At 37.2% G+C, this 26,441-nt stretch overlaps 3 protein-coding genes and 1 long non-coding RNA gene across 8 annotated transcripts in view; 2 read left to right on the top strand and 2 right to left on the bottom strand.

Moving 5' to 3' along the window:
• Nucleotides 1-28: 28 nt before the first annotated feature.
• Nucleotides 29-16,510, top strand: znf280d (zinc finger protein 280D). The gene is made up of 18 exons (XM_032560735.1): nt 29-191; nt 2,811-2,938; nt 3,804-4,009; nt 4,095-4,194; nt 4,275-4,484; nt 4,574-4,648; nt 4,749-4,843; nt 5,349-5,539; nt 9,717-9,874; nt 9,976-10,076; nt 10,173-10,319; nt 11,137-11,271; nt 11,352-11,587; nt 12,445-12,585; nt 12,682-12,750; nt 12,829-12,944; nt 13,036-13,069; nt 14,899-16,510. The coding sequence occupies exons 2-18, from the start codon at nt 2,818-2,820 to the stop codon at nt 15,275-15,277; spliced, it is 2,514 nt and encodes an 837-aa protein (XP_032416626.1). The 5' UTR covers nt 29-191; nt 2,811-2,817; the 3' UTR covers nt 15,278-16,510.
• LOC116718609 (uncharacterized) lies at nt 13,076-14,421 on the top strand. Its single transcript, XR_004338959.1, has 2 exons — nt 13,076-14,078; nt 14,171-14,421. It is a non-coding gene; the product is annotated as an uncharacterized LOC116718609 (long non-coding RNA).
• A 977-nt stretch (nt 16,511-17,487) lies between the features above and the next one.
• On the bottom strand, nt 17,488-22,947 carry LOC116718237 (testis-expressed protein 9-like). 2 transcript variants are annotated; one of them, XM_032559994.1, is made up of 12 exons: nt 21,493-22,947; nt 21,093-21,223; nt 20,764-20,827; nt 20,549-20,625; nt 20,355-20,400; nt 20,133-20,212; nt 19,912-20,051; nt 19,123-19,214; nt 18,782-18,955; nt 18,534-18,668; nt 17,866-18,000; nt 17,488-17,789 (listed from the first exon to the last, which is right to left on the bottom strand). In XM_032559994.1, exons 1-12 carry the CDS (start codon nt 21,538-21,540, stop codon nt 17,712-17,714), a joined length of 1,200 nt encoding a protein of 399 aa, XP_032415885.1. In that variant the 5' UTR covers nt 21,541-22,947; the 3' UTR covers nt 17,488-17,711. The 2 variants fall into 2 exon arrangements, with proteins under 2 accessions (XP_032415885.1, XP_032415884.1); XM_032559993.1 differs by lacking the exon at nt 21,493-22,947 and having other exon boundaries at nt 21,093-21,484.
• A 174-nt stretch (nt 22,948-23,121) lies between these two features.
• The window catches only part of LOC116718238 (testis-expressed protein 9-like), a 30,554-nt gene continuing 27,234 nt past the window's right edge, over nt 23,122-26,441 (bottom strand). For all 4 annotated transcript variants that reach the window (XM_032559995.1, XM_032559996.1, XM_032559997.1 and 1 more), the window contains 7 exons: nt 26,077-26,128; nt 25,879-25,981; nt 25,549-25,640; nt 25,118-25,291; nt 24,909-24,986; nt 23,396-23,530; nt 23,122-23,308 (listed from right to left, as the gene is read on the bottom strand). In XM_032559995.1, the coding sequence (XP_032415886.1) occupies nt 23,234-23,308; nt 23,396-23,530; nt 24,909-24,986; nt 25,118-25,291; nt 25,549-25,640; nt 25,879-25,981; nt 26,077-26,097 (678 nt within the window). In that variant the 5' untranslated portion in view covers nt 26,098-26,128 and the 3' untranslated portion in view covers nt 23,122-23,233. The remainder of the gene's footprint in view (nt 23,309-23,395; nt 23,531-24,908; nt 24,987-25,117; nt 25,292-25,548; nt 25,641-25,878; nt 25,982-26,076; nt 26,129-26,441) is intronic.

Here is a 26,441-nt window from a genome sequence, read left to right as displayed (position 1 = left end):
CGCTGCCTGGGACTAGCTAACCGACCAGCACCAGACCGCCCCTCTCCTCTGTGTGATGTACAGCGGTAAAAAAAAAAAAAAAAAAAAAAAAAAAAAAAAAGCCAAACTCACCGCTTTTTGGACTCTTACTAAACTGTAGACCGCATGTAGAAAGTTTCGTCTCCTGAACCCAGAAAGTGGGAGTAAAAAAGGTGAGCTGACAAACAAATCCTCTTCAGCAGGTCTTTGTGCCAGATCCCCCCTGCTAATGCTAGCTAGCCAATGCTGCTGTTATGGAGCAACATTAGCTGGTGTCGATAATCAACAGCTGTTACGACGTGGCGCGAAGCCGGGTTGTAGAGAAGATTTTGAAATGTAAAAGGGTTTTAATGTCTGCCTTTGTGCTGAAGCTGAAAGCAGACGCATCAACGTGGAGAACAAAAGCTCTGCAAAAGCCCAACATTAGCATTAGCTTGTCTGCAGAAAGGGCTAGAGGAGCCAGACTGTAGCTTATAATGTCTGCTGCTCGGACTCTTATTTGGATTAAAAGATGTTAGTAGTAGCTAGGTTGTTACAACAAGCTACGTTTTTGTTAATTCTTAAGGGGGTGAGGGATTGTTTTTTTTACTCAACATTGATTTCCTACAGTCAAATTGCAATGCTTTGTGTTTATTAGCCCTCTGACTGGTCGATATTCATCAGCTTATAATTAATAAATTACTGTTAAAAGAAAGAAAAACCTTTATAGACAGGTTTTATCTGGGTAGTGCTTTAACGAATTTAATATAAATCAATTTTACTGCCCCTCATTGGGGATAGTCAGGTGTATTCAGCCAAGTCGAAGCATGTAGATTTACACAAAAATGAACAGCTATGTCTTCCTCTTGACAACAGTCCATAGATACTCTAGTATGCTAAGCCAAGACGAGCGGGGTTATTTAAAAATGTGCATAAGAAACAACAGCAGCTTGTTTATAAGAAGTGCAAACATCAACAGTGAAAGTGCTACTTGGAGGAAGGATCTCCTGTAACGCTCATATGTGCACCTAGGATGCAGTAGTTTGTCTTCAGGAGCTTTTCAGATCTGTAACAGAATAATGTTTGGGGTGGGTGACATTATCAAACAGTGCATTATGTGGAGGGGTCATCCTACAACACAGCTGGCCTTCCTGAGTTGATGATGAATTGATAATGAATACTGTTGACTTTGATTCAAGTTGTTTAAATTTATTCCTGTGGTGTCAGTTCACAACAAAAATCATCCAAAAGAATGAGGGATGCGCTGATTTATCGGTGCCGATTTCCCTCATTTTGGGAAATCCTTTTATAGGAGAAAAGGAACTAATCCATGTTATACAGAATATTATGACGTCAATCTAATTGTAAAGAGATATTGAAATTCCATAAAATCAAGTTTAACTGTAATTATATTACTATACTGTTAACTTCAGATTATAATGCCAAGTGGCAAAAAGTTACTCAGTTAAGAAGCCCCACCAATTGCATCGACTTCTTCAGCAAATCCACTTGAGCAAGCATATGGCGACTTGACAGATGATTGCATCAATTTGAGTTAAAAGCAATCTCTCTTTCTGAGCAAGCATGTGGCAACAATCCAAAAGACAGACTCCATTTTAACCAGAACAAACCTGCAGTCAGGTAAAGGCAGCTTTCTGCCTTTATGAAGGCAGTTAAACAACCTTCTTTAATTAAGGCTTTATGGTGGATTTTGTTTCCATGCTGAAGTTGGAATTCTTACTTGAAAAGTCAGGGCTCTCAAACAACCCGGGTTTCAAATCCAATATGGCTACCATTTGTTTAAAACCTTATGAAAATTCCAGAAATATACATTTTTATTTCTGCTGTTTGCTCCATTCTGCTCTGAAATCAGGAATCAGACCTGGGAATGTAATGTTGTGTTTGATTGGACCTGACAATCGGGTTTCTTCCATCATCGTCAAGGTCTGGAAAAATATGGAAAAAGGAAAAAGTTGAGTGTGAAAGATGTTGGATATTTCCAGATGTTTGTTTTTTACACATTTCATTTCTAAATGACAAAAGTTCAGTTGTGATAACTAAAGTCAATAGATTTCACTTCCAAACATAAAAAAAAAATGCAGTTTTACTACATGTTTGTCTCTATATAGATTGCTCACATGACTCTTGAACTAGGGGAAGATGTAAGTGTTAATGTGTAAAAGTGACCGATTATGCTTCTTTGAACAGCTTAGGTCTATGGAGTCGAAACATTTTCAGCACATTTATTCCTCGTTATGACATAATGAGAGTTTAGTCTGCTCAGTTCTGCCTATTTTTAAAACAACTTCTTTTGGAATGAGCTGCCTGTTTTAGGACCTCTTCTCACCTTAGATAAAAAAATTTTGAAATGTGAAAATGACTGTGAACAAATGTGCAATAATCCAACCGTCTTTGAACAAACACCTTTTCTGAGTCAACAAACAAAACACTTAGGTTTTTGGGGGGAAGGGTTTCAGCTGCCATTTTGCAGCTCATACAGCAGTAAGACCAGCAGATCGAACATGCTCGAATTCCACTTGGGTTGCTAGGCGAGGGACTGGGGTTTGGCTGGCGTTGCTGGGTAACGGGCTGGGGTTGCTAAGTAACAGTGCAGTGTCAGTTGATTCTGATTTAACAGTTGGGAGGTTTTTGAAACGGCTTCTTCTTCAGACACCAAAACGCATTAACTTGTTGCCAAAAAACGACTGGGTATTTTTTTTTTTTTAAGCGCTTAGGCTGTTTTTAGAGAAGCAGTTGAGCCCAAATGAAGTATATAAATGAGAATTTTGTTGTTTTTTTTATGTCTGTTTCAGATCCACCATGTCTGAGCTGTTCATGGAGTGTGTAGAGGAGGAGCTGGAACCGTGGCAGAAACAAGTTCCTCAAGTTCATCTCATCGATGATGACGACGACGATGAACCCATCTTCGTTGGAGTTCTCTGTATGTAAAAGTGTATTCTCTATATGCTCAACATTTATCAGTAAATTGAAATATCCTAAATTTTGTTTAAAAGTAATTAAGAAAACTGAAACTCGTATCACAGAGTTATTACACATTTTAAGTGTTTATTTCTGTTATTTTTGATGACTTTGGCTTGTAGATAATGAAAGCCCAAAATCCAGTTTCACAGTACATTTTAATATTATATAACGTCAATAAATGTGTGAAAAGGTTTGTAATACTGAAATGCTAGCTTATTAAAAAGTACATTCATGTCCTGCACATTATAAAGACTCGATGTTTGGTTGCTTTTTCATGAATTATTGCATCAATGTGGCATGGCATGGAGGAGATTAGACTGTGACTAATACTGGCCTTCAGCCCATCTGGATTGTTGGTTCTGTTGTCTCTCATCTTCCTCTTGACAACAGTCCGTAGATACTCTTGTATGCAAAGGCAAGACGAGTTCAGTGAGTTTATTCATTAATATGCTCTGATGCAGTACTCAGGACTGGCAGAGTCTTTGCAGTTGATTTTTTTCTGTAGCTTACCTTTGTTGACATTCTGCCTGACATGATAGTGCAGGCTTTAACTGGGGAAAAAGCAAAACATTTCTGCATTAAAAATAGTTTGTATTTATTTATTTTTTTTAGAAACTAAATGTTCAGTTTTATTTAAAATTAGTAATATTTTAGCTTTTGAATTGAATTGCCTAAACAAATTAGCTTTTGACAATATTCCAATTCATTGAGATGCACCTGTATAGCAGCTCTGAAATTAAATATGAATATGTTTTTGGTGAAAGTTGGAGTTACAGCTTACCTCCTGCAGCAACATGCGATCACCTCTTTGTATTTTCTTACAGCTGGTAACCAGAAGGACAGTAAGCCCAGCCCCGCTCCTCCTCAGAGGACCAGTGCAGGAGCACAACAGAAGAAAGTTACTCCACTCCAGGCCCCTGCAGGCCCCTCACCTATAGTGCTGCCACTGAATGTACCTGTGACTACAGTGAAAACCGTATCCCCCTCCCTGACAACAGTGGCTCCTCAACCTGTTATAGTTAATAATCAGGTATTTTCAATTAGATTTATAAGGAGTAATAATCAATAGGAATAAAAAAATGATATTTCATGTTGATTTTCTTTTCTTCTTTAAGGGATTTATTGTCACTTCTCCACAATTAGCAAACAGCAGTGACCTTATTGCCACTCTTGGAACCCAGTATCCCCCTGGAACATCATTTACAATTGTTCCAGGTAAATCCTGGTTAGCTGTGCTTATTAGCCGGTTTGAAATCAACAGGTTACAGCTAATATTTTTTGCTTCCGTTTCTCAGCCCCTCGGCAGCAGGTTTTTCAGCAGGTCTCTTCAGCCATGGGTTTGCCTGGTGTGGTCCACCGGCCTCAGGTTCAGCAGATCAGAAACAACGTGGTGACTTTGGCGAATGTCCAGAGCCCTGCCGCGTATTCAGCTCAGTCTAATCAGCTGCAGCCCCAAAGCTCCAACATGCCGTCCCTTCAAAACGTTACTGGGAAGGACTTGAGTGGTATTTGACTTTATGTGCTGTACAAACTTTACTTTAGCATCAGCTGGAAGTGATTTAGACCACAAATGTTTTTGTTTGACCTCATTCAGATCAGAGCTCAGTCAAGCGGGGATTGATGGCATCGGAGGTTGACAGAGTAGTAAAAAGAGTCAAAATTGACTCTGGTAGGTTTTCACCTCAAAATGAGCATATATTTTATATCTTTTCATTGTTAAAATAGTGCAAATTGTCATTTGTAATATTTCTCACTTTTTTGTGCAAAAGTAACGATCCAAGTGGAAAATGGCGTTTTAAAGAGAACCTGTTCCAAATGTCATGAAGACTTTCCCTCAGAGGAGGCTGTGAACTTTCATATGGTGGTGAGTAAACTGTTGTGAAATCATGCAAGATTCAATCTTGAAGAAAAAGGGGTAAAATTTCTGTTTGTTTTTAAGTCTATGTACAGTTTTCTGGCCGATTACCGATCTTTTAAAAAGCCTAACTCACCGATTCCGATTTTGGCCGATACCAGTTTTTTGTCTGAAATGTTACTTAATATATTAAGAAAGTTGCTGAATTGGCAACAGTGGGGTGACTATTGTTAACTGTAAATGTGCAGAAATGACCTGGTCAGCAGGTTTGTCAGTAAAACCTCTCACAGGAGAAAAGAGAAGCACAGTGGTTGATTTTTAGACCTTTGCCGAGTTTGATACCATCGGTGGATAAGATCGGCTTCAAATCGGCCGATCACCGATCTCCCTTAAGGAAATTGACACAAATAAATTGGCTGGCCAATAAATCGGTGCACCCTTACTATATGCCCCTTACTACCCTGCGGTACAACAAATCTGCGCTGTGGAGCTAAAGTTTGTCTTTATATTTCAGCGTTGTTGTGCGACTGCAGGAGGTGCAGCTCCGTCAGCTCCGAGCATCACCAACGCTAACAAACTCATCATGCTAGTCGCAGATTTCTACTATGGAAACTTTGAAGGAGATGCAGAAAAACAGGAGGCACAGAAGACCAACACAACCTTCAAGTGCCAAAGCTGTTTGAAAGTTCTCAAGAACAACATTAGGTAAGTTTGGTGTTTTATAAGTGGGTGTAGGCCTGTCACGATAGCAAATTTTGCTGAGCGATTAATTGTCTCAAAAATTATTGCGATAAACGATAATATTGTTTGAAGACCTTTTTACACTGATTTAATGTAAATGACATAATAATGCATGTGATTTCTTGCCAAAGATAGATACACTTTATTTTCAAAAGAACACTAAACACTGGAGCTGATAAACAAAATAAACAAAACAACCAAAAACGAAAATAAAATGGTCTCCATTAACAAAAAACGCACTGGAAAAAAAAACCTAAACAACATAAAGTAAAAGTGGAAATAAATACTGCATTCAACCAAAAGAGTGCAGATTATGAAGTCTGTATATTATGTTGCCCTTCAGTAATAATTAGATTTAAATAGAGAAGATGGGCACATCGACTACCTGATGCAATAGTTCACACTACAGGTTTTTTGCTCTTATTTTTCCCTTTACAACAATCTTAAAACGTTGGTCTTTCTAAGATTGTGTGGTGTGTTACGGTAGATCGTCCTCTGATCCAAATCAGGGTTTTTCCCAGACTGGGAGCTTTAACGCAGCCTGTTGAATGTGACAGGCAGCCAATCAGAAAGCGCGGATTCTCCTCCGTGTTTTCTGAGGGGAAATTACGTCGGGGAATCCCAAACAGCTGAAACGGCGCAACCCGAAGTCCAGCGGACATCTGAGATGATATGTGGAAACAACATTAATGTTTATTCAACATGCAAAGAATATAGAAATGACAAGAGGAGGAGTTGGAGCGAAATTGCTACCACAGTTGATAAACCCGGTAACTTTTCAGCTGTTCTTCGTTAACGTGACGTAAATAGGTTATAATGATTTTATTCAGTCAGGACTTTAGCTGACACTAGCCACATGCATTGGAGGTAGATTGTAGTAAAGCATTGATTAATGCCTGGTTTTAAAATTAGTTCACTGAACTTGTAGCCATTATTTTGTGCCCATTGTTGGACACCACACGGCAGGAACGAACCCGATCGAACCGTTATACCTAGGATTTCTGTCGGCTCATGTGTGATCTGTCAGGTTTTGAAAATGGGCCGACAATCGGCCGACAGCTCTAAGATCGTGTAGTGTGCGCTGGGCTTTACACTGAGGAAATGAGAAAGGGAGGAGTCAGTGGAGAGCACCGGAGTTGAGCCTTTTTTCATTCAGTGTCATTAACAGAAAGAGAAAAAGGCCGGGAGAGACGATAATGCCGATAATTAAAATGACGTCGATAGTTTTAATTTATCGTATGATTAATCGATTTATCGTTTATCGTGACAGGCCTAAGTGGGTGTAATTTAATTTATATCCAGAGATCAAATATGTGCCATAAATAATTCCAGCTCAGTAATTAACTTCAAAACAAGAAGATATGTTTTGTGTTTTAGTTTTTAGGTTATTATTTTAGTAAACCAATCAGCATGGAATATCTAACCCTTTACTAAAGGTTGTAGAGAAAAATCCATAATAATGTCAGTTAATGTCTAACCATTTCTTATGGTTGGATATAATTAATTATTAACGTTTAAGAAAATGACTACATACCATTTAGAGAAGAAGAATCAATAAAAAACAGTTTTTTCAATATATCGGTAAAAATGGATTACAGATGTTAAAGTTATCAGGAAGAGAATAAAAGCTATAAGATTTTGTGGCTTTTTAATTATTAAATGAAAACGTTTAGGGGTCAAAAAAAGCAATCTAATAATTTAAAAAACTCATTGGAGATTTAAGCCCACATAAAAACTTAAAATGGTCCTACTGAGCTTTACTCAAAAATAGTCAGCATAGGAAATAATTCATATAAATAATTTGAATGCCTTGTAACAATGTGATTTATTTATTTTTTTTAGTTTTCCTGTTGTGACTTATTCCTTTAATGAACAAAAGTTTCTCTTGAGAATGTGGTTTCTTGCATGTTTCTGGAATAGGGGTCATCATGTGGCACTGATCAGCCAATCGCAAGTCGATTTTGTTGTTACTATGGCAACATATCAACAGTGTCCTTAATGTGGGTTAGAGAAGCAAAACTGCCCAACTGTAGGCAAAGTTAGAAAAACAGTCATTATTTTTAGTAACTAAGACTCTTTAAGGGTGAAAGTTTTTTTTTGTTTTTTTTTTTTAGATTAATTATATAATCCAGCTGAAATGGAGGGAGAAGCTCGTAGGTGAAAGGTAAATTTTTATAGGTGAACTTTGTGCGGATAAATCTGTTTTTATTCATTTTAGTATCTTGTCTGTGCTTGGAATCACAGCATATTGCTTTTTTGTCTTGTTCAAATAACATTTTTGAGCCAAACCTTTTCCATCAGTGAGTGGTTTGTGAAATCTCCATCACACTGTGATGAGCTTGTTCTCAAACAGCACCTGAGGACTTTAAGGAGTTCTTTGGAAATATATCTGTCTTGCGCAAACGCCGGAACAGTGCACATCCTTGTCTGCCCTAACTTTCCTCTCAGATAGATGACTGCATCACACCGTTTTCCCTCCTGGGCCTAAAAATGAAAAATGACTTCTAGTTTACTTGGCGTAAAAACTACCCGTTTGATTAAATAACTTTGCTTCAGAACATTGCAAAAAAAAGCTTCTGTAAGCTGCTTTTAATGGGGAAGCACATTTGTACTGGTACAGCACTCTTCACAGTCGGGGGTCATAGTTCATCCACAAGAAAATTTCTGTTTGGGGAGCTGAGGCTGCAGTATGTTCAGGCTGAAAAATGGGCTGCGCCTTGTCAGGGCAGCGGAGGCAGGTAGCTGCGGAGGTGCTGAAAGCAGCCGTGGAGCACTACATCATTAGGAAGAACAAAAACATTCCCATATAATTGCTGATATTATAACGCCCATTATACATACTTAGAAAGTGAGTTGTGGGGAGCTTTCTTCATTTATCTTAAAACCCCCAAGGATCGGGACTAATGTACACAAGTCATGAATAATTAATTATCTTTCCACATCTTAATGACGTTTATTTTCTTTGAGAAGCTAATATACCAAAAAATGTAATGAAAACCGAATTTTTTTGCGTTTTAATGAACTTGATGTGTTTAGCACAACATATTTGTTCATTGGTTCTTTGAAGTTGTCTTCAATTTTATTTTTAAATCAAATGTTTAAAGGGAACCTATTGAGCGAGCGCTTAAAAAAAAAAACGACACCCAACCATTTTTTCTTCAATAACTTTATATTTTTTGGTGTCTGGAAATATAGCCGTTTCAAAAACTTCTTGTTAAGTCACATTCTGCACTGCACCGTTACCTAGTAACCCCAGCAAAGCCCAGCCCGTCACCTAGCAGCCCAAGTGGCACTCTATCATGTTTAGTCCGCTGGTTTTATCGCTGTATGCGATGTATAATGGCTACTGGAAAAGACAAGTGTTTTTTTTGTTGGCTTACTGTTCAGAAACCCCGGTGTTGCATTCTTGTTGGCTGTGCAGGAGGCTCCACTTCTGCTTTTCAAAGATGGGCAGTTCCATAATTGTTTTTAGGCAGATCTAATCAGACTAAATTCTCAGTATCTAAGAACAATTTTGTGTAAAAACAATGTAATGAACATGTTTTGTATATACTTATCCTAACTTGTTCCAGAAGCATAACAGGTCACCTTTAAGCTTCTTTTTACCTCAATGTGTAAAATACATCTCTGTATTTTAAGAACTATATCTTCTCGAGACTCTTATCACTTCCACCTCTTCTTGACAGCAATAAAGAGTTTGTTTAACAGATGGTATGAAGTCAGCTTTAATGCAAATCTTTATGGTTGTTCTTGTTACAGCTCCACTTCCGTTCCCACTGACACCAACACCAACGTCAAACTAAAATACAACATAAACTTAAATGAGATGAGTACAATAATGACATAAAAATGTTATAAGACATATAAACATACCTCGCTGGCTGACCCTTCTTTCAAAGTAGAAAAGAGGTTATTCAATAAATTCTTTAAACTTAAATAGCTTTTCTACAGCCACTTGCTAAAGTTTCCATATGTCGTGCATCTTTTTTCTGGTCTCCCAGCGAACATGCTGGATTCCACTTCCTACTGAAACCTTTCAAAATAAATGTCACAATAACAAAAAATATGCATAATACAAAATAAAACATATTAACTAAAATTATGGAAGTAAAACTCAGGGCGTGTCTGTCTTCCTGTGCAGGTTCATGAACCACATGAAGCACCACCTGGAGCTGGAGAAGCAGAACAGTGAGAGCTGGGAAAGCCACACGACCTGCCACCACTGCTACAGGCAGTACATGACTCCCTTCCAGCTGCAGTGCCACATCGAGAGCGCTCACAGCCCAATTGAATCTTCGAGTAAAAAAACATGATCCAAACATCTCTCCCCCCCCCCCCCCCCCAAACCTTTTGATTTAATCTTAGGGCGTTGATTACTTTTGTTGGTGTTCACTTTGCAGCCAACTGCAAGATATGTGAGCTGGCGTTTGAGTCGGAGCAGGTGCTCCTGGAGCACATGAAGGCCAACCACAAACCCGGTGAAATGCCTTATGTCTGCCAGGTCTACTGCTTGTCATTATTGTTCAGCTATTGCTTACCTAATGTTTCGTGAAAAGTGGAAACCAGATGCTAACATTGTGTTCAACTGACTCCACAGGTTTGCGATTACAGGTCTTCCTTCTTCTCAGACTTGGAGGCACATTTCCGGAGTGTCCACGAGAATACAAAAGACCTGCTCTGTCCGTTCTGCCTCAAAGTGCTGAGAACGAGTCACATATACATGCAGCACTACATGAAGCATCAGGTATGACACTAATAGAAATTAGCAGCCAAAACATAATAGTGGTGGGACTTGATTTAAAATTTTTAATTGACTTAATCACAGGATATGTATTTAATAAATTGCACTTTAAATGAAAACCATATATTGACAAAATAAGCAACATTTTTTAATTCAAAAACTGTTTTTGCTGCTAAATTATTGAATAAATAGACATATGAGCTCAACAACAAAGACATTTATTGCTTAACTTCTTTGAAAACATACTTATTTAGAAATGTGGACTATAAGCGTTGGGGATGGCTCATATTCTTATGATATTTTAGGCCTGAATAGCTTAACATTGTAATGTCTTTTTAAACGTCCCATAATCAGATGTCTTTTTTTCAATTATTATTCAAAAATGAACCCCAAAATGGGACAAGAGAAGCGGCTTTGTCGTCCATGACCTTTGTTTCCAGATGTCGCTTGTGCGACATATTTAAAGCTGTACCAGAGACACAATACAAAGGTTCCTGCTCAGGACTTCTATATCTAAAAAAAAGAAAAGAAAAAGTGATTTACATTTTTAACGCATTTAAATCTTTGAAATAAAATTTTTTAAATTAACCAGTTAAAGTCCTGGCCCTAAATTAATTATATTGAAACAATAAGGGGAACAAATGTTTGGTAGAGGTAAAGATGTGAGTTGAAAAACTTTCTAAAGCTTCCTAAAATGTCTCTTGGAGGTTAAATTAGATGTGACGTGAAGCTTCCTCTCTTTCAGACTCTTCTACTGCAGTAACCTTCAGGGTTGTCTAAAAATGGAAATGTTTTACAAATAAACATTGTTATATTTCAGAAAAAAGGGATCCATCGATGTGGAAAATGCAGACTACATTTCCTCACCTACAAGGAAAAAGCGGAGCACCGGACTCACGTCCACAAGACTTTTAGGAAGCCTAAAGCGTTGGAGGGTCTTCCTCCGGGTACAAAGGTCTGAACCGGTCAACGATATTAATTCGAACATTTTATTTTAGTTCAACTGGCTGAATCCATGTTCTGTTGTTGCTGCAGGTTACAATTCGGGCCTCACTGACAGGAAAGGGACCGATAATGCCACACGGCTCCAATCGATCAGCGGTTACTGTGACTCCAGAGCCGACGGGTTTCCCGAACTTCAAAGTCAAGGCTCCAGTAAACCTATCCAGGTCTAAAATAAAAGACCCGAGGATGGGAAAGGCCAAGTCTACTTATAGCAGAAAGCAAGAACGTCGACCTTCCAAGCACAACCTGGCACTCAAGAATCTCAGGTTCGTTAAGGATTCACTGCACGGTTCTCTAAAATTCACAGACAGCTTCAGCTGAAACACACAAGACAGAGCAGGAAACTGAAAAGCTTATATAGTATTTTATATAGTGGTTAAAGAGCTGACCTTAAAGAAGACACTCACACCAACACTCTGAGAATGAAGTAGAAACATGAAGTTCCACATTCCTGGTGCCGGAAGAAAAACAGCGAATGACTGAGGGTCATTGCACATAACGGAAACCCTGTAAATTCTAGACACTAACAGGTACCATAGAATTGCACAAAAAATCCGTGAGGGACGGTGGAGAACCTGCTCGAAATTCCGTGAAAGAAGTGTACGGAGCCTTGTGCCGGAAGCCCATTAAAATGCTGTTTACATCGTTTTAAACTGTGTGATTGTGAGCGTGAGTGGGAATAAAAATAGCAATAGGTATTTTGTTCCATATAACACAGTAGGAGTGTAACAGGTAAACCTTCTATGGGTGCAAACTCGACTAAAAAGCAACCTGTTTAGAATTGTATTTGAAACGTAATCAATTACAAATTTATTGATGGAACCTGACTTAATGTCGTGTTTTGATTGTTGATTCTATGTTGCATTGTGTTTCTGTGTTTGATATAATGTAAAGCACTTTGAAATGCCTTGCTGCTGAAATGTGCTATACAAATAAAATTTGATTTGATTCCACGTTTTCTTGATGGACAAAATTAATTAGTTGTTGTAGGTTTACCATTATAAAATGGTGTTTATATTTAGATATTTTGGCTAAGATTTAACTTTGCTGACTTCAAACCTGAACATAATCTTAAAAAAAATGACTGCCTTTCTCCCTGATATTCTTTGTGCTGCGTTTTCAGTGCCGGTGACGGTTGCTACACATGCATCGAGTGCAACAGCGAGGTCGACGACTTCTTTTCACATTTTCCAATGCTCTCAAACTGCGGCGCATGCACGTACCGAACAGGATGTAAAGTGTCTTTCGGGAATCACATGATAAAGTGAGTAACAAGTCGTTGTTTTTTGCTATTAGCCACTTTCCCTTATCGTGACTATCACAAGCAATCTAACTTTGCCTCTTCACCCCCTTTTATTAGATTTCATAGCACCATCAGCAAACAGAGGATTTTAAAAATGGATCGCAGGAAGACTTCACCTGGAATAAAGTAAAAAAGCTTTTTCTTATCTCTAAAGGCAAAAGATCTGAGGCGGAAAGTGACGGAAGATTTCTTGCTTTTGTTCAGATTAACCCTCATCTGTCTCAACTGCGATCTGCTTGTTGATGCGTCCGGCGGAGACCTAATGTCCAAGCATTTAACTGACCAGCCGCATCACACATGTAGAGTCATTCAGGAAAAAGGTTTGTATTTTTTAATTCTGAGGCCTGATACAAGCTTTCTTATAATTGTGAATAAAGAAAGAAGTGTTTCTTTCTCGGTTTAACTAAACAGACATCAGACCTGAAGACAAAGACCAGGACAAAGTGTGAGTAGAAACTCTTACTGGCATTAAATCTGAAACTAAAGAACTGCTGTTCTATTTAAAGGGACTTACTGGTGGCCTACATAAGCAGCCATTAGCAGTTTTTAATTTACAAATTTAAGAAAAAGTAAGGAAGTTGCTTCATTTAGTAGATAAACACAGCCAAACATTAGTGGTCTGAATCAGTAATCAAATTATAACATGTTCATCACATCTTTTGCACAAAATCATTCTTGGATAATAAGATTTTAGTCTGCCTATTTTGAGCTCCTTTCAAAATGAGTTGTTTTAAGGTCTCTTGTCACTTTAAATCAAAATAAATAAGCTGCTGCTGGACACAGCCCCCAACTCTCACTTTATTCACACTGCAAACAGATGTGCAATTATACAAATATACATCTTCGAGAAGTATAAGTAGAGCCTTCCACACAACCAACAAGAAAGCAGCAAGTGGTTTCTGAATACTTGGGCTACGTTCACACTGCCGCCCAAAGTGACTCAGTTCCAATTTTTTTTGTCAAATCAGTTTTGTTTTTTTGCCGTGGCCATTCACACTTCCAAATAAGTGCGACCTGTATATGTTCTCCAGTGTGAACTGCAAACAACCTGAAAGTGTCCTGCATGCGCAGTAGAGGGCCCAATAACGTCACATATAGAGTGTGCGCTCAGTGTTTTACCAACCCCTATAAAAAGAAGTAGTAGTGCTCAGTGTTTGCGGAAGTAAACATGGATGCTAACGGAGCATAGCTTACACATTTGAAGTTGTTGTCCGACCAGAGCCAGCATATTAACAACATAATCCTTATAGTAGTCCCGCATGGATGTTGTTTTTCTTCCTGCTTGCATGTAACAGGACGTAGAATAGTGACGTTGAGTATCAATATCGTTCAGGTCGGATGAATGCGACCTGCAGATTGAATTGGATACACATCGGATATTCAAGTGGCCTGGGTCGCATTCGGAAAAAATCCGAACTGTGTTGTTCAGACTGCGATAAAAAGATCAGACACAGGTTGCATTACGTCAAATAAAAAGATCAGGGTCGCATTACGTCAAATAAAAAGATCAGGGACGCATTACGTCAAATAAAAAGATCAGACACAGGTCGCATTACGTCAAATAAAAAGATCAGACACGGGTCGCATTACGTCAAATAAAAAGATCAGACACAGGTCGCATTACGTCAAATAAAAAGATCAGACACAGGTCGCATTACGTCAAATAAAAAGATCAGACACGAGTCGCATTACGTCAAATAAAAAGATCAGACACGGGTCGCATTACGTCAAATAAAAAGATCAGGCACGGGTCGCATTACGTCAAATAAAAAGATCAGACACGGGTCGCATTACGTCAAATAAAAAGATCAGGCACGGGTCGCATTACGTCAAATAAAAAGATCAGGCACGGGTCGCATTACGTCAAATAAAAAGATCAGACACAGGTCGCATTACGTCTAAAAAACAAAAATTGGAATTGGGTCACTTCAGGCTGCAGTGTGAACGCAGCCTAAGTCAGCAGCAAAGTACATTTGTTTTTTCCAGCAGCCAAACCACTGAGTAAAAACCAACTGGCCAAATGTGCTTTAGTTCCGTTTGGGTTGCTAGGTAACCGTCTAGGTTTGGCTGGGGTTGCTAGGTAACAGTGCAGTGCCCTTGAATGTGACTTTAGAATTTTTCCAGACAATAAAAAAAACATTACTGCTAAAAATGACTAGATGTTTTCTTTTGTCTTGTTTGTTTTAAGGGCTTGGGTTGTTTTTAGTAGTACAGACCCAAATGGAAGAACAAAAATGTGAATTTTAATATCCTTTTCTATTTAATTTGACACAGGCATATCCAGCAGTCAGCAGATGACAAAGAGACGGTGACCCTCTTGTCAACGACAACGGCTTTAGAGCCAGAAGAAACGGACTGGAAACCATCTGATAACGACATATCTCCAAGTGAGACACTTGATGATGCCGACCGGCCTGAGTTGGAGCAGAAACTACCAGCAGACGAGCAGGAAAACGACTCGCCAAATCCCAGATCGGAGGAAGGCGTTGAATTAAAACAGCCGTCTTCGGAGGCCGCTTCGCCGTCTTCATCAGATGTGCTTCTGATTCCCTCTGAGGAATTTGAGGGTCACACAGAGAGCCTGCACGTCAAGGAGCAGCTGTCCGTCTCAGACGGTTTGCTGGATCCAGTGACTGGAGAAAAAACACCTTAAATTATCCGTCGCTAACGTCAGCAGAAGAAAGCAGATGATTCTCTAAAGATCTGAACGTTGTTTTCAAAGTACGATGACAATATTAATTGTTTTTGTCCTGCTCTGGCTGTTCTGGACTTTTGGTTTACCAACAAGAACAATCATTTAAAATATGGTTAAAAGGTTTTTCACCACATGTCTTTTTAATAATAAAAAAACCCATTAAATGCATCCCTGCTGATTCCAGGATACCGTCTGTTTGCCATTAGACTTGAATGTTTTAGGCTAATTCTGTGTTTCTTAAGTGCTGATGTAGTCTTTGCAGCACATAGGTTAACATCTTTTATGAAACGAGATAATTGTGCGCTTTTTCTTTCTTTTTACCAATGGAAATTTCAATTTTTCAATTGCTTTTATTTTAATGACTTAACTGAAATAGATCTTTAAGATGGTTTTATTTTGAGAAAAAGCTTTTCTGTTAAGCTTGTGCATGTAGTCATCCTCTTGCCATGCATTAAAAAAATAACACAGTTGGTTTGGGGGATTGCTTTAGCAGTTTGCGAACCTTTGCAGAAAAATCTATTTTTAATTTAGATTTTCTTTTTTTTTAATGGTCTGAATTAGGTTTTACTCTAACATCAGTTTTAAACCTGGTTTTAATTAGTAGTTTGGCCATTGTGTGATGTTTTTTTTTTTAATTTGTGATCTTCCATCAGCTGAAGCAAACTTTCTTTATTAAAATGTTCAATTGTTTACATAAAATTCTTGAGCGTGCGTAGATTAAAGTATTGCCTTTCGTTCAGTATTGACTGATAGTTTGCAGCATCCCAGACTGACTTTCTATTCTGCACTCTGCTGATTTTCAACCATGAGTTAAATCATGAGCAGAAAATTGTTAAGGATCTCATAGGAAATGTTTCTGGTGCAGCTTTGTGAACGGTGTGGCTCAGACGAGCACAGTGGGAAAATATTTATGTACGTTTTCTGTCTTAACCAGGCTGAAAGTTCCTCTTAAAAAAGATGTTGACACGTTCCCTTCAGAAAAAAGTGAAAATGAAAAAAGTAATTTCATTGTTTTTAATTCTTTTTACATGTAAGAACTACCCTGTAAATACATTTACTTCTATGTATAAATGTTTTGATGATATACCTGTTATATTCTCTATAAACATCACATTATGCCGGAATCTGCATTGTGGATTATAGCAGCAGTTTCCTGTTTTTTCCCCCTGTAAATAAACATTGAATAGAAGATTTGTGTGTTAATCTTACTTTAAATCAATTGGTATATTACACCTGCAACTTGTTAAACATAGTGAATAGTAATTCCAGCAAAATCTGTTAATTGAATCTCCTTGGGACCAATTCTGAGAGTCGGTGAAGTCATTTTTTTTAGTTGAAAATGGGAATTTGTTCTCAACGTACCTGGTTAAATAAATAAATTTTAAAAAATCAAAACTTGTTTTTGAACTGGTTTAGTTCCTAGTGCAAATATCTACACGTTAAGACGAAACTAACAATTTCCCAGCAAGATACAGAACCTTGTTTTAAGTAAATACTGTAGGTTTTTAATATTAAAAAAAGTACTAGTTCCACTGGCAGATTATTTTACTTATACATTTTTATCATAAATGAAATAATCTGCCAGTGGAAGTAGTATTTTTTTAATCATTAAAAATTTACTTAAAACAAGTTCCTAATTCCAATATGTTGCTGAAAAGTTACTTGTTGATTTTGTCTTATTTCAAGTGTACTAAGATATTTGCCTTAGAAACTTGACCAAAAATACTAGTTAAGCTTCTTTGCTTTTGGGGTTAACGTAATAGATCGAAATTTTGTCAGAATGAAGTCACATCAGCTTCTAAAATTGAATGTATTACCTACTATTTGAGGCCACCATTAAGCATTTTGATCCACTAAAGACTCAACAAAATCATCTATAGTTGAGTCCAGTGTTTATGGCGTTAAAAATGAGGCTCTGGTTGATTGTCAGGAGTTTTGATGGCTTGTTGTAGCAGACGGAGTGCTGTGTATGGTTGAATATACATTATTTATGCAGCTTCACGTGTTTCTAAACAGGTCAACATCTAAGCAGATGGCTTCCTCTGGCAATGAAACACCTTGAATACCGGCGAAGACTTCAGAAAAACAATGTTTCTCCTCCTATTGACCACTAGATGGCGGTATTGTGGCGGTGAATTTTGTAGGTTTAGTAACAACACTTTCAGTTGAACTATTTTTTTAAAGTTTATTTCGTTTTTATTTAGACTGTTAACATTTATTAAATTCATAAAAGACATCTTAAGAGGAAACATTTTACGGTGAACTAATCAAATCTAAACAGTTCACAATACAAAACATAGAAACATCTCTAAAAGGAGCCTGTTGAAGTGTTTTTCTTAAAGGAAAAAAAGAAACATAAAAATAATTAAATAAATTGTGTATATCTCCATGTTCATGACTTCCCCCAGTCCAGAGCTTTCATGAATTCCTCTTCTGCGAAGGACAGCAGCTTTGCAGCTTCAAAGTGCATCTGCAAACACAAAGTCATATCACGTTTTCAAAGAGAAAACATGAACACAGCGCGGGTGTAAAGTAAAGATCCTCACCTTTTGTCTTTTGAGAATGTCGATCAACTTCAGTTGTTTCTTGAAACCAGCAATAAGTTCAGTTTTCTGCTTCTTAAGAATCTGGTTTTCAGCCAAAAGATTTTCTTTACTTTGTTGTTCTTCACTGATTTTGTCCTTGTTTAACACACACAATAATTAAGAAGTTACAGTTGAGCATAGACCAACTTTTCATGCAAGACTTTAGGTATCAGATCACATGAAATTCGGAATATGCAAAATAATTTAAGAACAACATTTTACCTCACATAAAATAAAACATAACTTGAATTATTAGCTACTAAAGTCATAGCTAATAAACATTTGGTCATTTGGTGTCGTATTTTAAATTATTTTGTTAAAAGCTAGAAGCAAGTCTGGGCTACTAAAGTTTTTATTCACACACATAAACCTTAAACTAGAAATCACATTTCTAAATATGAACTCTGACCAAATTCACAAACTTGTAACACCACAACTAAAATGATTCTAAGGACTCTAAGGTTTTTCTCATGTAAATAAAAATACTCTTGTGTTGCTAGATAACCACTAGTTTTTGTTAAAGACATGTGGCATGATGAGTAAAATTACTCACATGATGCAAATAATGATAACACATAGATTTCTGGTATTTAGTATTAATCCACAATGAAAAACAGTCGGGTTCTTACCTTGTTTATTTGTTTTGTCTTAGCGAGCTGAGACTTCAACCTCTCCACCTCCTCCACAGCTCTGTTTAGGCGAACCTCTGCGGTGCTGTGGATAAGCGCCGCTTGCTTTTTGGATCTAGTCAGAATTTCTACTTCCTATTCAAAGCACAGCAGACAATCACTGTTACAAGTTCTGGTCAGATTGCATGAGCAACGAAGCAGGTTGTCATTTCTGACAGATTTGTCTAAGCAGTTCCATAGACACAAACCTTGCATAACGCAGACACTTGCAGCTGGAGATCGTCACATTTTCTGGCCGACTCTTCAGCTAAGGCCTTCTGCTTCTCAGTCTGTGTTTGCTGGATGTTGATGGTCCTCTGCAGCCGGACTCTGTCCTCCTCAAGCTCTTTAATTTTTGCAGCCAGCTTTGAATTTTCGTCTTCCTGAAAGGTGAGGAGCATTTTCTAAATACCAGTAGTCTGCTTATTTTTTGAGACTGAAGGTGTAAATAGTCCAGGAGTTGTATTTTAGCCTTTTCTTTAGATTTATGGTGATAGATAAGATTACACTGAAGCAAAATGAATTACTGGAATGTGTTTTATTTATTTACCTTCTTATGATAATCACAAGAAAGCATGTCGATCTCTTCTTGCATAATTCGAAGCTTTGCCTTCAACACTCGTGTTTGAACATCAGAAACGGCTGCAAAGGAAAATAAAGTGATCACAGTAAATAGCTACTCATTCTACAACAATCAATAAATATCAAATACTAGACACACTGATCAATAATTTTATAACAGAACTTTTTTATTTTAAACAGTATGAATCCAAGTGCTTCTTACAGGAATGAAAAACTTACACAAAGGTGTAGAGCCACAGTTCTCAGATTGAGGAACTTTGGCTATTTTAATAATATTTTTTCGAAGGGTAAATTTGAGCAGATTAAAAGTAATGGGGAGCTGCTTAACACCAACAGCCAAAAACATGATCTGTTCAAGTACATTAGTTACTGTTTCATCAGAATCTTTCAAAAAGAAAAGTGCTGCGGCAGAAATTTCCAGAACTCCAGCATAAAGACCTGGAAACAGAAACAAGCCGAGTTTCCTTCACCTATGAAGTTCAAACTTTGACCTGGAAACAAGATTGATCTTACCTTAATTTAATCATATTCCAGTTGCAAGTTTGAAAAACTACTGGGGTGTGTTAATGCTAGAAGACCAGGTCAACTACGACTAGCAGCGCAAACTAATAGTAATGTGCGTCTCTACATCTAGCGCTTTCAGAATAAGAGCACAAAAGTTTGGGTCCTTCCAAGCTGAATATCGAAATGTTTTCTAATTTGTTCAAATCATTTGTATCAACAAATAAATGTGACTTCATTCCACTTTGGTCATTACCTGATCCTCCGTGATCTTCAGCATTGTCTACTACGTTGTTCTGAACAGACTCCATCTCCTCCAGGCCCGGAATAGTCTTTGCTAAGAACAGATCAGTTTCATCCAATAGGGCTTCAGCATCATGAGAGTCCTTTGATGTGCTAGAATAAACAATATGTCCTTTTTAAGCCATCATAATAAACAAGGATGTAACTGATAATGCAAATAAAAATCAAACTCACGCTGTTTTACATTGTGGCTTCTTTCCTTGTTTCCCAGCATGCTTACTCTGTGTTGCTGATGTGACCGTTTTTTTGCTCACCTTTTAAGGAGTACACAAATCATACTGAGCAAAAATATTATTAGATTGTTTTTATTACACTGTTCAGCCAGAAGGAAAAGCTGCTCCAGATGAAAAAACAAACATCTGACCAAGAACCAAAGTTTCCTTTCTGATCTAATACCTTCATTCCAGGATCCTGCACAGCTTTTGGTTGAGATTTTGAGTTTCTGTTGCAGAGGAGTCGGACACACACATACACACATTGTTAGTTATATTATTTTCATGAACAACAAAGATCTGAATGTGTGTGCCTGCACAGTGGATCTCCCTATGCACATTGTTCAGCATGCTCTGCCCTCTTGTCACAGCTCTTACCTGAAACCATCTCCATCCTCCGTTTCCAAGGCGAGTTCATCGGAGAGAGGATGTGACAGAACTTCACTTTGCTCTCTCTAAAATCCCACAAACAGAACATATTTACTTTTGATTTCTACAAGAAAAAAATGCATTACATTTTTTCCATATATTTCTGCATCTTTTAGGTGTTGAAATTCACTAGATTAGATTTCAAATCCATATTCACGACGTACCATGAGTTGCTCTGCTTGTCTCACCAGCTCTGATGTTTTGGCTTCAAGCTCAGCATTTAACAGCCTGATGGAAACAAGAGGATGCATAATGTAGTTTGAACACAAGCTGTGAAACTTTTGATTATTTATTTGTTTTATTATTATTGGAGCCTTGCAACAAAATTTCACTAAACATGTAAATTTTAAATGAAGACCTGAATGACTAAAGTATGTCTATGTCTATGGTGAGTGTATTTGACCACTTATATGGAGGAATAATTAACTATTTTGCTTTGCTATGAAAAAGGGAAAAAAGGTGATTAGGCCATTAACACGTTTAACTATCTTACTTGTACTGCTCCTCCTTGGCAAAAATGTCATCAATATGTTTTTTTGTTGGACTCGAGTTACATCTTTCCTTTGGTTTAGCTTCCACCTTCTTGGAGCTCTCAGCAGTACTGGATGATGGACGCTTCTTGGTCTGTAACACAAAAACAGACAACAGCACTGAGTTACAGAGAGATTTAGTATTTAACCCGAGCTTTAGAAGCACTGTGATTGAATTTTTATTTTGTCTAAACTCAGCCTTTTGCAAATAATTTGACATTCTCCACTTCGAGCACAATCACAAAACGGGGGTAAAATTGTCTTTAAGGAGATTTAAAATCAAATAAAAAATGTTCTATAAGCTGAGAAAGTGTTCGTTTTGAACTTTTCTAACACCCAAAGCTAAATCTATTCATAACATACCTGCGAAATGACGGCGTTTGCCTTTTTCTTACAACTTTTGTCCGCCATTGTTGTGGCTAAATCCGGGTTGCCTAGCAACAACTGCTCAACAGCCGAAAGTACGGAAGCTCCTGAAGGACATTCGGATGGAATTTCAGCGTGAGATTACTGCCAATTCCTCTTCAACAAAGACACATGCCGGCTAGTTTTGATCAAATAAATACTAAATAAGGTGATTTACTGAGGTCATATTTGTTCGAGAACAGTAGTTAAATTAATTACAACAACATTTAATTTCCCTTTGGGATAAATAAAAGATTTCTGAATTGAATTTAATTAAATATAATAGATAAAACATGAAACACTGACTGGGGAGGGGTGTTGTGGTACCTCATGTGGACCTAAGAGATAAGATAATAACAATATGTAATATGTATTCCTTTTCTCCACATCCTTCACATTTGTCGTTGTTTTTCTTCTTCCCCCATTTGGTGCATTGCAAAACTGTGTGCTGCATAACACCGACGACTGTATAGGAATGACCTGGTGTCATTATATATCAATCATCTGAGATATTACTTGGAGGGCCAATCTGGTGTCATAGTGGGGAAACACTGTTTTCACTCACAGTAGGAGATATTTAACCCTAATGTTTTAAAATTTCACTGATGTTTTGAATTTAGCCAAGAGACAAAAAAAATAAAAATCTGTTGAAACACATGAAGAGGACTTTGGACATCTGTAGATTTAAAAAAAAAGAAAAAAAAAAGCTTTTACATGGTACACACATGCTGATAGGCTCCTAACAAGGAAGAATGGATGCTGAAATTGCATCTAAAAGCTGTTTCAGCAAAGTGAGTACGTTTGTGCAACTGGGTTATTGCCCTTTTTTCATTTTTGTACTGTATCCCCCATTACTTGTTCAGGTGAACTGCATAGGATAAATGTCACATTAATGGTAGACAAAGTCTGTAAATTATTTATTGTTGTTTTGTTTATTGTGTGAGAATTTCTTCCCAGAACTTTTCAGCCTAATCTGGTGTGAACATTTCACAGTGAAAACCAGAGAACAACAAAAGAAGTCGCTCAAATTAAGACCAGAGTCCTCGTGCATAAAGCGTGCGTGCGCACAATATATGTGCGGCGCCATATTTTACGCACAAGTCGGCATGTATAAAAATTAACTTTGCGTCAAAGTTTGCGTAAATATACGCACACTTTTTCGCTGGCGTGAAAATGTGCGGCAGCCACGCAGACTTTTTCTGTGGACAATATCAAACTACAAAGCGTCAAAACTCACATAAATACACTAAAATCTGCCTACATTCGGTGTTATTTAGACCAAGAAGCATCGAACCCGATGTTTTAGGGGGTTTTTTTTCATGATTTTAATATTTTATTGTTTAAACTAAGCAATGAAACTGAACCCCATTTATCCTCAGACAATAACCTAACACACACAAAATAAAGAAATCAAAAATAAAAGGACCTCACTAGAGTGTAAAAAAATACATTTCCCCAGCTTTTCTCTATTTTCTGTTATGTTTCTGTTATGCGATATATTTTTATGTATTAGCCTATGCTTTAACAATATATTTTTCAAAATATGTTTCAAAAACGTTTCTGAGTGAATAAGTGAACAAAATATTATTCAATGTAATTTCAAACTGAGGTTGTTTAACACAGGATTAGATTTACGGTGTAGCCCCATAACATGAAGAAATGACTTTATAAGAAGTAAGAAGGACAGTGAGGATCATGTTTATTGTGTCTCCAGCATGGCTTTGATGAACTCCTCCTCCGTGAAGGACAGCAGCTTTGCTGCCTCAAGGTGCATCTGCACACAAAAAGTTGTGTAATGTTTTTAAATTTGAAATTTTAAACATTTAAAACTGATTACGGCAGTAAAATAAAAAATACTTACTATCTGTCTTTTCAGAATGTCGATCAGCTTGGTTTGCTTCTTGAAACCCAAAATAAGGTCATATTTTTGCTTCTTGAGGTTTTTGTTCTCAGCCAGCAGATTTTCTATATTTAGATTTTCTTCACTACTCAGGATCTAGATTTACACAAGAAATCAAAATGATTAAATTAAATTCAGTTGAGTTCAGTTCATTTGCGTTGATCTAAGTCACAATAAATGTGGTCTTGTGGCTTTAGAAAAAAACCCAAAAAACATTGCATATGCAGAAATACAGAGTAAATTCAATCACTCCCCCCTGATCACTAGTTTCTAGTCATTATAGGTGAAGCTGTTCTGCTGGTTCTTGATCATTCCTCTTTAAATCCTAAGATAAAGACTTCTGATTTGTGTTTAAACGTCACTCAGATGGGTTCAGAGTCACCTGCTGACATTGTAACGTAGAGCTGTGTATCATCTGCATAGTTATTGCAGTTAATTATTACTTGTTATAATCTGAGCTATAACAACTGTCCACAGTTCCCAATTGGATTCAGTTCAGGTGAGGAAGTTTTTCATCTGGTGAGCATGTAATGGAGCTTTGTGTCTTTTTGAAAGACTCATACTTATTCCTGTACCTCTGCTTGAATAAAGTCTCGTCTAATAACTGGCTGCATGTTTGGGAGTTGATTTTGCGCCCAAAAGGTTCAACCAGCTCATACCAGAACCCCCATCTCCTCCTTGCAGGTGCCTGACTCAAAGTGGAGCTCTTTGCCTGTTACTGATTCACCCATAGATCCATCCATCATCTGGTCCGCCAGAGTCACTCTTATGTCATCAATAAAACGTCAGAAAAATCTGTCTACAGATATTTCTTGGCCCAATCTAGACGCTTCAGCTTATGCGTCTTGTTCAGTACGGGTTTCTTTTTTCACAACACGTTTCTGTTGATTATTTGCAGCAAAACGTTTGATGGATCTATGATCATACCCCAATATCTCAGCCATTTCAAGAGTGCTGCATCCATCTGACAGATTTTTGGTAATTGTTGACTTTTCAGAGTGAGCTAAATCTCTTTTTTTGGCATATTGTGCTTAAAGAAAAGAACCTGCCTAATAATTATGCACACCTTGATACAAGGTGTTGACCTCCTGAAGCCTCCCTCATTACACAGATACTCATCACCTGCTAAGCTTAAATAGTCTGAACAGATTGCACATTTTTCAGCTTGGAGTAAAAATATGACAAAAAAATAGGATCTGGTTAAAATACTCACTTGCCTAATAATTGTGCACACAGTGTAGAATTATTATTAAACTGAACTCCCCATTTGGATAAACAATCAGCACTAGAGTCTGGAAACCTTTACTCTCTCTACTTTTAAAATACTCTCTTTCATGTACTTTAATTCCTTGATGACAACTAATCAACTTTCTAAATAATTTTATTTATTTCTACTAATTCCAAGTTGATGTTTTTTCCTATATTTAGGATAAACATACCTTCAGTCTGTTGTATTGAAATAAATTCAACAGACCTTCTTCTTCTTCACCAGATTGGCTGCAGTCAGCTGGCAGTTAATCTTCTCCACTTCCTCATCATAACCTCTAACCAGCTTAGAGAAACAATGAAGGTTACTGTTATTTATTATGGTAAATAGGGAACCATTCAACATTATTGTCAGAATTTAGACATTAAACTTAAAAAATGCTCCAAGCTCATGCTTCAGTTGCCACTGACACAAACCTTGCTCAAGTCATACACTTGCAGACGGAGATCATGGCATTTGTGGGCAAGATCTTTAATCGAAGCTTTCTGCTCCTCAATTTGTATTTTCTGGACACAAATGGTCTTCTGCAGTCTGGCTCGATCGTCGCCCAGCCTCTTATTTGTTGCAAAAAGCTTACCAAATTCATCATTCTGAAAGAAAAATGTTAAAATTTTAGAAAAATCCGTGTATTTACATTTTTATATTTATTATCTTGATATGTAGATACATTTAAAATTAAAATGCTGCTGCATAAACAGGCTAAGAGACCATTGTCGGTATATTTGGGGAATTATAGGGCTTTTAAAATGAAGAATGAAAACATGCTGATAGTTCTAATAAAGTAAAGTTCCACAAAAGCAGAATAAGTTTGAACTGCATGGGAGTTTGTTTAGATTTATAACTCTACCTGATAATGATATTCAGTGGAAAGCAGATCAAGTTCTTCTTGCACAATGTGTAGCTTGGTTCTTAAAACCCTGGAGTCATGGTCAGAAAGAGCTGTAAAGGAAAATTGAATGAGTAAAATATGCCAATATAGTTACTAAACTTTCAATAAATCATAATCATTAAGTTTATTATGGATTTAAAAACATACTGTGGTATATATATATATATATATATATATATATATATATTACATGAATCACAACATTTATTGATTAATATCAACAAATAAATCAAGGGTTTATGAGGTTTTTCTTTAGTTGACTCAAACATTCAGCGTTTAGTAAATTACCTGCAGCCTTTTTCTGAACACAACCGTTGATTTTCTCCTCCTTTTCTTCATGGTCAGAATCCGTGTATTTTGCTGTTACTGACACCCTTCTATTGGCCCAATTCTAAAGATCACAAAAATAAATCAAGTTTCTAGCCTCAACAAAAGGCATCTCCAGAATACTCACAATTTTATCCAGGAAAATATCTGGACTGATACCTTCTTTCCAGATTCCTGCATGGCTCTTGCTTTGGACTTTGAAATCCTGCAGCTGAGAAGTTGGACACAAAACACATTTATCTTTGAATGAACAGTGAAGATGTGTATCCGTCTACATGGACGGCCTTTTCTGATGGTTCTTAACTGGAACTGTTTATCTTCCATATTCAAGAGCAGCATGTTGGCTTTGACTGAACTTCACTCTCCACCGTCTAAAACCCATAAGAATCTGTTTGACCTTTGAAAGAACTCCTGATTGATTTTACATTTTTCTCCGTCAACAGGCTAACTTAGGTCTATAAGTTTCAATAAATTTGCCACATGAGTAAAAGCAAATATATTCATAACCATAATTCACTCTGCTT

This window comes from Xiphophorus hellerii, chromosome 4 (assembly GCF_003331165.1).
Source record: "Xiphophorus hellerii strain 12219 chromosome 4, Xiphophorus_hellerii-4.1, whole genome shotgun sequence".
NCBI lineage: Eukaryota > Metazoa > Chordata > Actinopteri > Cyprinodontiformes > Poeciliidae > Xiphophorus > Xiphophorus hellerii.
The sequence above is the reverse complement of the archived record's forward strand: the minus strand, read 5'-3'. Positions and strand labels throughout refer to the sequence as shown.